Raw genomic sequence first — 14,348 nt, forward strand, 5'->3', positions numbered from 1 at the left:
ACATATTTATACGTTTTTGTGCAAAAATAAATGAATGGCAATAGATTTAAAAAAAATCTTATTATGTACTTCTGTGTGAAAAAGTCTGTATAATATTTCCCTTAAATATGCATTATTTTACTTGTGAGTTTTTTTACTGAATTAATCTGAAATGTACAAGCCCTGGATTTGCTACAGAGTGAAAAGTTATTTTATTTTTTTTTATTTTTAATTTTGGAAATTCTGCAGAAATCAGAACTCTTAACCATGGTTTGAACTAAAAAGGGGCAGTGGGGAGGGGAGAAGGGTGGGATTGTCCAGCATGCTTGTATGTATATTTCAGAAACTTTTTTAAATGTAAAAGCTGTACATTTCTGGGAAGTTCTGAATTTCTTTTTGTTTTCTTTTTTCCTTCAAGCATTTTGCAGTGAGCTTCTTTTATATATAGCAAACAATTTGAAAGAATACAAAAATATGTGAAGTTCATTTAAAAAAAAAGACTACAGTATAGCGCTGGTACAGTACACTAAAAGACTTTGATAAAAAGAAACAATAATAAAAGGCCTCCATTTTAAATGTCATTCATATATACCTTGTGGATGAGAGATATATACTTTTACACACTTTTTTAGAGGAATAAATTATTGAATTACTGAAAAAAAAAAAAAAAGAGACGGGGTTACTGGTTTTTTAAAAACAAAAGAGAAAACTGTCCGAATCTCCATGTGGTAAAATCTACTATCCAGACTCGTTCCAAGAATCCATGGACCAAGGGATGTGAAATAGCGCTTGCTCAAATTTCCTTCTCTTCCCCAGCCAGCTCCTCATCCCAACCACCTACTGAGCTCTTCCTCCAAGTCCAGGCAGGTGGGAGATGTGGAGCAAGAGGAAAGACCTGAAGGCAAGAGGTCACTTTGGCTTCTCTTTGCAGTGTAATGGCTGGACCTGGTACCTTGCCAACGACTTCCAGTTCCACCTCACCACACCGCTGATTGTCCTTGTCTACAGAAAGTGAGTCTAACTGGGATAACTGCCCCTTGAGACTCTAAAGAAAGTGCTCTAGTTGTGTGTAGAGCAGATTTTTTAAATTGAGAAAATGAGTTTTCAGAAATGCAGGTCCCATGTCCTCTGTGTTTACCTTCTTCCACATTCTCTTTTTATGGCCCAGGTCAGTACGTTTTTGCAGAGTTATAATTAGCATGTAGGTAATATCTACCGTTCAGGTTTTTCCACGTCAACTCTTCTTATAAACACTTCCACTTATTGACATAACCTGCATACCTGTCACTTTTAGGATTTATATGTCATTTTTGTGGCTGGGCAACTAGATTGAGCCCAGTTTTTCATGATTATAAATGGCACATCAATGAATGTCTTTGAACACACTACTTCTTCTCCTGGTTATTTCCATGGGGGCAGATTTCCAAGTGGAATTACTAGGTCAAAGGGTAGGAGCAATTCTGTGCTGCTCGTTTCTTAGTGTAGATTGCTCTCTGGAAAGAAAAGAAATTTACAGCACACTCAACAATGTATCAGGGTACCTGCTTCCCCACATTGGGTATTTATCATCTTAATTTTTGTTAGTTTTAGAAATACTTTATGGCCTCAATAATTCATGCAGAGATTTATAGTTTGTGGACCACTCATGCCATATTTTAAGAGATTTATTATTCTGTTTTTTGTCCAAGTACTTGTTCAATTTAAGAAATATTGGAAAATATTAGGATTAAAAGAGGGAGATACAGTCACCCAGTCTCTCGTCACTGAAGGTGAGGCAAAATCACTGTTAATATTTTGATGATTATGCTACTGATATTTTTTTCTGCCCAGCATTATATACATGAAAATGTTCTGTATAAATATGTTTCTATCTTTTATTTAATAGCTTGTGACCCACACATTTCCCTGTACTATTTTACTTTTAGAAAACATAATCATAAAGCCTGCATAACGTTCCATTTCCTGGATGAACTGTGATTTACTTATACCTTCTCCCATTGTTAAATACTTGGATTCTTTCCAATTTTATGCTTTTTATAAATAATGGCCTGATGAATATATTCATGGCAATCATTTACCTCCAACTCCAATATTTCTTTAGAAAGCATATCCTTAGGAGGAATTACTGGGCCAAAGGGTATGAATGTCTTTGGGGCTCTTGAATCATAACGATGAATTACTTTTTAAAAATCGAGACACCCGTGTTTGACATTTCTACAAAACTGCAGAGCCTCTTAGTCCCAACCCTTACTTACTACTATGAGCCAGTACAGACTCCACCTTGCTCAGAGCCTGGGTTTACAAAGCTCTTGTTTCTTACCAGAGCCTCTCAGTATTATAGCTGGGACTCCAGGGACCCTCTAGTCTTACACATGCAAAATTCCAAGGTGCACAAGCACTAATTTGTGTGGGGCCACCCTTGACCCATGGGAAATGAAATACACTGGGAAAATGCTTCCCTCTTTCATCCCCAGGACAGTTCTGAGATACATTTCATGAGGCTCTGAAGAACATTCTGGAAGAACTGAGCACTGGTGACCTTGATAGCACATAACCTTGTACTGGCTTTTCCCGCTTTCTTGTTCTTCTTCCCCATCCCCAATCCTACTTCCACAAGAACTGTGCACACCCATTTATCTCTGGCCTGCTTCCAGATTGGCAGGGGGACACCAGGATCGCCTTCCTACTCTGTCCCCCTCCCATGTCCTTGGAGTGAGTGTCAGTGTCCACCTTACCTGCCTTGAGCAATTCATTTCTCTCTTTAATCAACCATTTACATCCGTATAGTATTGTGTAGATGACAAAGGACTTTCCCTGGCATGGCCTCATTTTGAGCGGCATCATAAGCTTCTAGACAAGGAAACTCGAGTTCAAGGCCCTGTCCAGGGTCACACAGCTAGTAAAGGTCCTCCCACCTCAGCCCAGCTCGCCTGGTCCATCGGGTCTCCCCACCCCCACCCCCTGGCAAAGCGAGGCCAGCAGGAGCTCCTTGGTTGTCAGGCTTTATAAACCTGGTGGTGCAAGGACCTGCAGGGCCCTCCTCCCCATGTCCTCTCTTTGCAGAAGCAAACATGTGCTTGTCCTCCTCGGGGCCCTGCTGTTCCTGGCATCTTTCACTGCCACTGCTCTGCTCACACTGGCTTACAGACTTCCCGTGTCGTCTCCATCGGCAGCCAGGTAATGGTTCCCAGCCTGTCCCTCTGTCCCTCTCCTGCCCTCCCATGCCAGACCTCCCAGGGAGGGCGGCTGAATGCCAGGCTGCTTGCTCTGTGTCCACCGGCTCGGCTCCTGGGAAAGCTGGGTGGGAAATTTTCCATCTGCTTGAGAAAGCCGGTTGCATTTTTGCTTCCAAACTTCTGAACCTTTCAACTTGCCTCGAGGGGTGCTCTTGAACTCACGCCGCCGCCCATGGAAATGCTTCTCAGAGGAAAGGAGCGCCCCCGCGTGGCGAAAAGGTGCTTCTCCTCTAGTGTGTGAATGGCTGCTCCGAATCTCTATTGTTGGATGGAAGGACCGGAATTTAGGAATTAGGGGCTAACTTTTCGAGGTGACAAGGCTACTACTAGATGGCCTGGATGTGATTGAACCTAGGACCTTACCCACGATGCTATTTTTCCTCTCCGATGAGCAACGTGTATGATTCTTCCTAATAACCACGCTGTGGAATCACCAGCTCATCTATTCTCAATTCAGCAGAGTGACACAGAGCATCAGACAGGTCAGCCATCTGGGCTGATTCCCCCAGTGACTGGCTTCATCTGTTCCCCCTCCTGCCTGCTGCCTCCAGACCCACAGTGACCTCACGTCCACCACATAGCACACTCCTGGCACAGGGCCGTCACACTTATCCTTCCCCCTGTCTAGAATGCTCTTCCATAGGATCTAAGATCTCTATAGGGCTTTCTCCTTCACCTCTTTCAGATGTCTGTGAAATGTCACATTCCCAGCCTCCCCTTCATGGACCTCCCCATATAAAATGGTCCGGACAGGCCTGGTACATAAGTGCTCCCTACGTATTTGTGAGTGGGCGGGACGTGTTGCTAAATGAATGGATGAAACTACACAGCAAACCTCCTGGCCAGGAGAGCACATGCCCTTCCCATAAATGTCATCTGCCTCTGTGGGTGTGTCCAGGTGATGGAGAAAGGAGGCTTACTCATGCCTACCCCTGTGGTTCCCTCTGCGGGATGCGCTTTAGAGTCCCCCTGGGAAGTTTAGATCCTACTGGTGCTTCTAGCCCTACCTTGGGCCAATTGTTTGGGAATCTCTGGAGATGGAATCCAGACAACTGACTTTCATAAGCATTCCCCAGGTATTTTAGTGTGCAGCTATGTTAGAAGAACCTGATCCTCAGGAAACTTCCCTGCCTGGTTGTCCCTGCATGGGCCGTGAGGGGAGTCAGAGCTGAGAGCATGTTTAGCTTCGGTGGGGGAACAGTGATACATTTAAAGCACAGTTCCCAATCGAGGCTGCGCTTTGCAAGCCCAGATGAGCTTTGACCATCTTCCTCTCTGGGTATCATGCCCACAGTTTCTTATTTAATGCGCCTGAGTGTAACCTGGACATTTCCTGTGACAGATACTCCATAGGTGGTGCTTCTCGAGCTTGACAGGTATCAGGGTCCCCTGGAAGGCTTCTTATCACAAGATGGCTGGCTCCTCTACCAGTTTCCCCCTATTCAGTAGGTCAAGGGAGGGGAAGGCAGGAATTTGACTTCCTAATAAGTTCTAAACATGCTGCTGCTGTTAACGTCAGGGGACCATACTTTGGAAATCACAGCATCCAAGAATACTCTTTGGTATCTTCTCAGGAGCCCAGCTTGGACCTCTCAGAACGCTTTTCCCTCATATTAGTCTCTTCTGGGCATCATGTTCTCAGAGCTATCCTGGAGTATCAGCCACCAGAAACAATTATTTAAAGTGAACAATGTCATCCTGTATCCTAGGGATTGGGCATGGAATTTGGACAAGCCAACTGCAACCCAAGGCAGGTCACTATTGGTAGATAAATGAACAAATGTGCCCAAATTTACCTTTGGTTTTGCTGGTTACCCCAATGGACATCTCAGAGATTCCCATTTCTATATCTAGAAGAAACATAACCTTTTATTTTATTTTCTTGTATTTTTTCAGTGAAAATGAGACTGTAATGTATTTCTTGGAATACTACACCAAGCCCTACTGCCGATATGGACCATTCCTTGTGGGCCTCTTTCTGAGCATTTTCATGCACCAAAACCATCAGTCAAATATTCTCAAGACCAAGGTATGGTTTTCCCATGCCTCCCTGTAAGGGCACTGGGTTGGTTGGCTTGGTGCAGCCATCTGTTCACACTCATCCTAGCCGTGGGCAGGAGGAATCAGACTATAGGGTAATTTACTGTGCTGCTGTGTGTTGTGGATGTATCTTTGTGCTAAAAGATAGGAAGGAATTGATTTTCTTGCCAGATCCCAATTCTCTTCAAGGAGTTTCTGTTACCAAGCTTCCAATTTAGAGCTCAGTGGAGTCTCCTCCATTAGAACTTTGGTTCAGACAATGATCTGGGAATGCATGCCCATGAGATTATCATGGCAAGGCCCTCATGGGAGGGGACAGAGTGGGTTGGGTTTTTAAATCCCTGCAGTTTCTATAGACAGGATTCCTGGTCAGGTTTGATGGTTCTATCTGGGAATCAAGATGGGAGGTGTCTAAACATGGGGAGTCTGTTCCTTTGCCTTCCATGTGGGCCCTGAGCCCATCTTTCCTTCCCTGGCTCTCTTGTGGGCAGTGATTCTGGCTCACCACTCAAGCTCACTGCTCAGGCTGGAAACCTGGGCTTGCAGGGACACCTCCTGGTCACAGACCATGCCTCCTGGTCAAGGACCACTCCTCCAGCTCCAGCCAACCGCCTCAGCCTGCAGATTGTTTCTCTTGCTGTGCTTTCAGGACCTCTGAAGCCAACTTTGTTGAAGCTGTTATCTCTTCCCTAGATTTCTTCACGAGTTTTCTTGCCTCTGGGTGTGCTGATCCCAGATCTGCTCTTTCTTGATCTGTGTAGATGCTCATGCTTCATTCTCTGCTGGGAACGTGTTTTCCACCCTCCAACGTCCCCCACTGCCCCTCCCTTTCACCTGATTTAACTCCTGTCTCTCCTCAAAGGCTCATTTAAGGTTTTCAGATAGGTCGCCTTCACTTATCCCTCCAGGCTCGGTTGGATCCCTCCCTGCACATTGCCTGGTTCTGTCTCTTCTTATCTTTCTAATTTATTTTTTAACAATATTTTTATTGGTGCATATAATTATACATAATGGTGGGATTCGTTGTAACATCTTCCTACATGCTCACCACATAATAATATAATTTGGCCAATATCTTTCTCCTCCTTGAGGGCACAGCATCTCTTACTCACCTCTGAATCTGTGGCGCCTGGTTCTGAGATCTTAACTCACTGAAGCCATTCAATAAATGAAGGAATGAAAGAGAACTTGCTTTCCAGTGGAAGCAAGGAATTCCATTGCACTAGCACGATACAACTCCTGCCCAAATGCTTCTGTAAGACCCTCCTTTTGTTTGCCTCGGTTGTGTGTGTACCTCACAGACATTTTTACACTGGTCTTTGTAAAAATCTTCTTGTGTTGATCATGGCAGGAACAAAAGATAGGATTTAACCAGAAGTAAAGGGGCCATGTGACTTTTTAATAGGTTGGGTATATGATATTCCATAGAAATAGAATATTCAGTTGTAGATTATAACAGAGCACCATTGAAGGCTTGTTTCAACATAGTCCAGGTTACGTGGGGTGTGAAGATGAGTGTGAGCAAAGGGGAAAGGTTAAGATGAAGACAGAGCATTGGGGAACCACTTCAAGAGCCAATGTCAGGAACAGGGAGTGTGGAACTAGGACACAGAGGAAGAACAACAGGGACACGTTAGGTGGAACAAACTCAAGCTTAAGAAGGTTTAAAATAAGGACCGAGTGCAAGCTGGAAGGAGCTGGGCATGCACCATGTCTTGGGATGAGTTCAGGCAGGATGCACTACTGGTAGAAGAAAGGACAGGGAGAGAGCATGCAGCTGGGATGCACTTTATAAGGCTGCAGGGCGGTCAAGGCCAAGGACTTAGCAGTGGGCTGAAGGGGATCCTAGGCTGACAGAGCTCAGAGCCCCTGAGGGTTTGCCTCTCCTTCCCTGTAGCTGGAAACTAGGGCAAGAGCCGGAGACCCTAGAAGGTCTAAGAGACTAGATGGTGGACTGATCTGAAGTTGGCTCCATTCTGTAGATATCATCACAGAAGCTGGAGAACTAGAACATGGGGAAGCAAGACAGAGCCGTGGAAGATGATTTGGAAATAAAAAGGTCAAGAAAGGTGCCGTAAGACATGACCTCAGACTAAGCAGTAGCATTTAAGTCAGGGAGCTGTCAGAGCTGAGAACTTCCCCACTCTCCCTTCCAACATTTTGTGTCCTGGTGTCTAGGGCACAGTCCAGGCAGGCAAGGTGGCCTGTGGGCTCTCCCACTTAGGTGGGGCAGGATTCAGCAAAGAGCCACCTCTGGTTAAGAGGCAGAATGGGAGGTCAGGAGTGGTAGGAGCAGGTTAGAACATGACCTAATTGACTTTTTCTCTTTTAACCTTCATTTTGAGATGGTTGTAGATTCACAGGATACAGAAAGGTCCTGTGCACCCTTCAGCCAGGTACCAAGTGACAGCTCAGGGTGTATTTCCACACCCAGGAATTGACATAGGCACAATCCATAGACCCACCCATTTCACCTATATTCATTTATGAACATGTAGTTCTGGGCCGTGTTGTCCCCTGTGGTGATCTGAGTAACCACCACCGCAGTCAAGGCACAACTCTTCATCACCACACGGCGTTACCTTCTCATCCCACCCCTTTACAGTCAGACACACCTCTCTGCCCACCCATTGCTCACCTGTGGCAACTGGTAGGCTGAGTCCTCTACCTGAGTCAAATTTACACAGTTGAGGTTTCTGAAGCGACAGAAATAACCGCCCCCCCCCAAAAAAAGTGAGTCTGTGCAAGCAGACATGAATGCACGATTATTTCAATGGGCTGTGAGCCACTTCTCCTTTCCCTGTAGGTGCAGGCCCTGTTGGGGTGGACTTGCTCCCTGCTGACCCTGTTCACGGTTGTCACTCTGGCATACGTGCTGGACGATCTCTCCGCTGAGACTTGGGTGGCCGCCGCAGTCTACCAGGCCCTCCACCGGACCCTGTGGGCCGCCGCCGTGGGCTGGGTCATCTTTGCATGCCAGGAAGGCTATGGAGGTAGGAGGTGGCCCTGGGCTCTGCTCTGGCGCTCACACAGGGTGGCAAATCTAAACCACAGCGTGTGTACCCAGAGGGGCTTCTCTGTACTGGAGTGGTTGATGAATGGCTCCTACTGACTCAGAAACATCCATTTGTGTATATCCTTGGAGAAAACACCCCACATACTGTTTTAGATTTTATGTTGGTCTGTGTACAAATGTAATTCTGAGGACAAAGTTGTTACTGGAGACAGTAAAGCTAGTTTAGAAGTTGGAAAGAATTCAGGTAGAGAAATGCACTGAGAAAACAGTAACTTAGTGCTAGGAGATAAGACTTCTGGTCAACCCACCCTGAGCCTTTGTCTCTTCCTCTGAGGAGGTAAAGTCAAAGTTTCCAAGACCCCCTTCCATAACCAGGAAACTGCTGCTGTCAAATCAGCTTTTGAGGTGCTGGAGTCAAGCAGATAAAGGTGAAAATGGAAAGAAAAGAATCTCCAGGTTAGAGATCTCTAACATTTTCCTCTCTTTCTTCTCTATTTGGCATGAGATAGGAAGGAAGAGAGGGCATGGGGTCAGCAGATGGCAGGACTTAGGCTGGTAGGCAGTGTCCACAAAAAGTTGCAGCCCTGAACTTTCCAGAATCCCTGAGGATGAAGAGCCAGGGCCAGCAGAGGCACGACAGCTTCACCCTCTGGGAACATCTCTGGGATGAGGTTAGACCCCACCTGGGAACCCAAACCTATCAGCCTCAGCAAAGGGGTCGGAAACATGGTGTGATTCTAACATGGCTGATGGAGCCCAGGATGTGCACCAGGTCCTGTGGAAATGTCACCTCTGGTGCCCCAGGTAACGCTGGTCATGCCCCTAATAGGCACACCTATAATGAGCTCTGTTTCTCTAGGAGAACACAATGCATGAAGTGAAAGCCACACAGCTGGGAAGTGGCCGAGCTAGAAGGAGCACCCAAGGCAGTATAACGTCAAAGGCTGATGCTCTTCGTTTCTGAGCAACATTCCCCCTTTTGGATGTTGATTAGAATAATTCTTGAATTTTTGAGAATTTTAATCTAGTGATCATTTGTTCTGTTATATTCCATTTAGTACTGAGGATTGAAATGAGGGTCTTGCACATGCAAGGCAAGTACTCCACACTGAGCCACATCCTCAGCCCTTTTAATTCTCTATCGAGTCAGGATCTCATTAAGTTGCTGAGGCTGACCTTGAACTTGCAATCCTCCTGCCTCAGCCTCCTCTGTGTGTTGGATTACAGGTGTGCACTGCCATGCCTGGCTATAAGGCACACACACACACACACACACACTTTACAGCACTGGGGCTTGAACCCAAGGCCTCATGCTTGATAGGTAAATGTCTAACACTGAGCCATTTCCCCAGGCCAATGTCCCAATTTTAGAAGCTTTCGCTTAAATATGAAGGTGATATTGAAGAGGAAGAGGGCTGTGTTCTTGCTGACTATTGTGTCTTCATTTATGGTGAACTTCAGACCCCCTGACCACAGCCATAGGTCCTTCCCCATTCTGGGACAATGCCCCCGAGTAGTTCCCAGAACCTCAGAATGTGAGCAGCTACTGCCCCTGGCCCAGCCCTGGCAGTTCACAGTACTGTGGCAAATGTCACGGGATTCCTGTCTGCTGTGTCCTGCTGCTATCAAGAATGACTAGCTGATGCAAATGACCATGAGAGAAGAATGACTTTGCTTGTTAGAAGACTGAACAAATCTGCAGCTATATCATTACAGTGGCGTTAGTGACTTTTCTCAGTCATTAGTGTGAGTAAGGTGACATCTCTCTTCCTCCAGGTGCCAAATGAGCCCTTTTGTTTATTCCCAAGTGATGTATCAAAGGGGGCTGTCACGAGTCAATCCACAGGTACAGGTGTGACTGTTATCCTGGGTTCATGTCTCCAATACTGTTTACAAGATATCAAAATTTGTCAGGCCAGGCACGGTGGCACTTGCCTGTGGCTCGGGAGGCTGAGGCAGGAGGATTACAAGTTCAAAACCAGCCTCAGGAATAGCAAGGTGTTAACCAATTCAGTGAGACCCTGTCTCTTAATAAAATACAAAATAGGGCTGGGGATGTGGCTCAGTGGTTGAGTGCCCCTGAGTTCAATCCCTACTACCAGGAAAAAAAAAATATTGATCAGTAAGTGAATGCAGGAGATCTAAGTGTTCAGATAAGTTTTGAGAAAATGTATATTCCTGATGACCTTTAGAAAAAGGTGACATTTCAAGAAGTGTCTAATTGAGACTCTCAGGATGAAGGAGGATCTATAGGTTCAAATGATCGTTCCAATCATTTTTAGTTGTACCAACATAGACCATGCAGATCCCGTTAGCCTCTAAGTTGTCCCCTTAGACAACCATTCATCTCCTGACCATGTTACTCCTTTGGCTGAAATCCTGTCACTTTTAGCTGTGGCCCCTGAACTTATGTTTGGACTCATTCTAAAGGGCTAAAAATTCTTTGGATCTTTCATGTTGGCCTCAATTATTTTTCTCCTAACTTTACTTAAATACAAACAAACATAAATCTGGATACAAGTTCTTATAGCACATACATTTATAAAGCCCCCCCAAATTTATAAAATGACCATAAAACTACAAAACCAATAAAATCTGCATTAGCTCCATTAACAAAGTGATGACAATTTGCTGGTGTCCGTTGTGGCTCACCACTGTGTGTGGGATTCTTGGCTTCGCAGGGCCTTCTTGTGTGCTTGGCATACCTGTCTGAGATTAGGCTCTTTGATGACTTAATTTTCCTCCAACTGTTTTTTGTTTTGTTGCCTGGTGATATCTTGGATCACCTTAATTTGGATTCTGCTCAGAGCAAATACATCTTTTATCTCTGAATCCATCTTGTTTTTTTATTCACTTAATTACAAAAAGTACTTTTGTATACTTGTTTTTATGCCAAGTGATGTTCTAGATGCTGGGGATATAGCAACAGGGAAGGAAAAAACCCAATGGGGTGGGGGTAGTGGGGAGCCTAGAGACTCCGTAGGCTGAATAAGGGCCCCCAAAGAACTCAGAGAGGGGCTTGTGGCTTCGAGGCAGTGTGTGTCCCCTCCAGGTCTGGTGAAAAGGGTGCTTTCTTGTGACATCTGGAGTTTCCTGGCCGGCATCAGTTACGCTTGCTACCTGGTGCACCCGGTTCTGATCATCCTGCACAATGCACTTCAGGAGACTCTTATCCACTACACTGATTCCAACATGGTGAGTTAGCCCCAGCCCCCAGTCCCCAGTTCTGTCACAGAACCACAGTTGTTTTTTTTTTTTTTTTTCTCTGCAGTGACACAGCAAAGTGTCGGCTTTGTGAGAAGCCTGTTTGGTTTTCCAAAGAGATTGATTGTTCTGTTTTACTTGGGGAGAAAGAGGAAGGGCTTTATACAGGGTGACATCTTTATTTTAGTTTTTAATGTCTGGGACTGTCTGTTCTACAGAGCCATTTCATATAACCAGAATGACACATTCTAAGATCCAAACATGAGGGAATTGGAGAGTAAAAGTGCATCCGCTGTACCCCTTTCCCTTACAGTTCTATCTTTTCACTGGACACTGTGTGCTGACCTTCGTCTCTGGGCTGGCCCTGACGCTGTTCATTGAGAGGCCGTGGCAGGAACTGAAGTGGACCCTGTGTGGCCGGGTGCCTGCAGAGCCATGAACACTCTAACTAAAACCCAGAAGAGTGGATGGCCCTTTGTTGGTGGTGACAAGCAGAGGCCCTGGTGTCCTCATTAAGCAAAGGATGCTTGTGTTCCTGAGAAGAGCTGTGAATCTTGTTTCGTGAACATTTAATACATACAAGTTCTCTGTGTTTAAAATAAAAGAGTGTTCTATGATAATTTTTGTAGGAGCACAATAATCGCCCTCGGCTGAATCATTTTAACAAAAATCTGGATTTCTTTTTTTGGGTCTTGGCTTGCATTTGATTTTTCTTGTATCAATGATCATAGTGTAAAATTAAAATGGAGCCAGGCTTGGAGGGTCCAGAGTAGACAAAGCCAGTTAACCTTCCTAAGTGACCTTGAACCTTGCTGGATTGGCAGATGTAAGCAAAACTTAACTTGAGCTATTTCTTGTAAATATTTATAATAAAGAAAAACAGAACTTAATCAACCCGGAGCAGCCAATGAACTTATATAACCAGGGACTTTCCAATGCCAGAGACTAAATAAGGCAGCTCTGTAACTGTCACCAATCACATGTTGTGTTTGCTTCCCTCCTGCGCCTGTCCCCCTCGCACTCCCTCCTCGGGAGCTCCTGGACCACTTGTGCCTTGGGGCTGCTTGATTCGTGATTGTTATTTGCTCAAATGGCTCTAAAATGTGATCGTGCTTCAATTTTCTTTTTTACAATAGAAAATGATCCAATGTAGTGAATTTATTGTAATTTGGCTTATGAGGTTCACTTGGGCTCTGATGCGTGCTCTTCTCAGTAAAATCACATGTAGCTTTCCACACCATGATCATTTGTGTGTTGTTATGACTCTTTGTGGTCTTTACTCTGGGACCTCTGGGTGGCATGACCCATGAGCACACATGATTCGTGGGGTTTCTGATCACTTTCTTCTTGAACATGATCTTTTCTACAACATGGTTCCTGTCGTGGATTGAATTATGTCCTTCCAAAAAGATATGCCTAAGTCCTAATCCCTAGTTCCTCAGCATGTGTCCTTATTTGGAGATCATCTTTACAGGGGTAATTAAGTTTAAATGAGGCTGCTGAGCTGGAAGACTAATCTAACCTAGTGGTGTCCTTATAAAAAGAGGAAATTTGGACCCAGAGACAGACACACACAGAGAGGGAGGACAATGTAAGACACACAGGGAGAAGATGACTGTGTACAAGCCAAGGAACGCCAAGCATGCTGGTGAACACCAGGGAAGAGGCAGGATGGGCCGTCCCTAGAGCTGTCAGGGAATGTGGCCCTGTTGGTACCTTGCTTTCTAACTTGTAACCCTTACAACTGTGAAGGAAGGATATGTTTCTGTGGTCTTAAGTCACCTAGTTTGTGGTGCTCCGTGATAACCACTCTAGGACTCATAAGGCCGGAGGACCAGGCTCTCGGCCTTGGGTTTTTAGCTTCACCTCAACTATCTACACTTATGAATATCTCTTTCTTTTGGTGGTGCTGGAGATTGAACCCAGGGCCTTGCACATGCTAAGGTAGCATTCCACCATTGAACTACATCCTTATTACAGATGTTTAACATTGCTGAGAATACAGCTCTCGGTTTACTTAGTAATCAAAGTACATATTAATAGTCATGGAGCTACCAGGTGCTCCTGTACATGGGATGGGCCACTGCTATGCACTTTGCTGTCAAGTAGATTGAAGAGAAAGGCCACTGCTGTGTGGGGAGGTCTGGAAACTTCAAATCCTCCGACAAGGCAATTGACAGCTACCTTGGCCTTTTCCAGGCTGCAGAGGGAATGAGCACCACATTTCCCTGAGAGCTGGTCTTTGGCTGCTGAAATCTGACCTGAAGGAGGGAGGATCAATCTTCACTTGGCGTCTTCTATCTCTTCTGTCTAAAATAAAGCAGCCACTTTGGGTTTAAGATGATGGTGAAGTTCATTGAGTTCCTTGGGCGCCCCCTGGTGGCTCCACGGGCACCTGAGCCCTCTAACTTAATTAGACCTCAGAGGAGTTCTAAGGGCCAGTGGCACTGACCAGGTAACCTGGCAACGTGGGTGGACTCCAGGGGGAAATGACTCACCTGCCAACTTTGTTCTTTGGCCAAATTGCTAAATGCTTCTAGTTATGAGGCTGGAAACCTGGGGCCTGGGGAAATGATTTTCCATTGACAGCCTTGCAATGATTTTTTTTTTTTTTTAATAAGGAAGGAAAAAAAAAAAAAAAAAAACCACCTTCCCTCCTATTGTGGTTATGTAAACCTTGGTGTTAGAGAAGTGTAATTCTGTTCTTTCAACCAGAATTCCCTGGAGGTTTAAAATTTATAGAACTGTGGACCTTATTTGGATGCTGAAATAAATTTTTTATTGTAAAAGGCATGTGACATTTATCAGACAATTGGAATTTGAACACTGATCAAATACCTAATTATATTTGATGATATTAAGGACTTATCAAA

General features: G+C 45.0%; 1 protein-coding gene across 1 annotated transcript in view; it reads left to right on the forward strand.

Moving 5' to 3' along the window:
- LOC124075850 (O-acyltransferase like protein-like) overlaps window positions 1–12,672 on the forward strand; it is a 52,184-nt gene extending 39,512 nt beyond the window's left edge. Inside the window, exons 10-15 of the mRNA XM_058571369.1 lie at window positions 911–990; window positions 3,043–3,156; window positions 5,112–5,244; window positions 8,062–8,248; window positions 11,324–11,466; window positions 11,789–12,672. Coding sequence (XP_058427352.1) covers window positions 911–990; window positions 3,043–3,156; window positions 5,112–5,244; window positions 8,062–8,248; window positions 11,324–11,466; window positions 11,789–11,914 — 783 coding nt within the window. The 3' untranslated portion in view covers window positions 11,915–12,672. The remainder of the gene's footprint in view (window positions 1–910; window positions 991–3,042; window positions 3,157–5,111; window positions 5,245–8,061; window positions 8,249–11,323; window positions 11,467–11,788) is intronic.
- The last annotated feature ends 1,676 nt before the right edge of the window (window positions 12,673–14,348 follow it).

This window comes from Marmota monax, unplaced genomic scaffold, assembly GCF_021218885.2.
Source record: "Marmota monax isolate L192 unplaced genomic scaffold, Marmota_monax_Labrador192_F-V1.1 WCK01_AAM20220418_F8-fsc00088, whole genome shotgun sequence".
In the NCBI taxonomy this organism is placed as follows: domain Eukaryota; kingdom Metazoa; phylum Chordata; class Mammalia; order Rodentia; family Sciuridae; genus Marmota; species Marmota monax.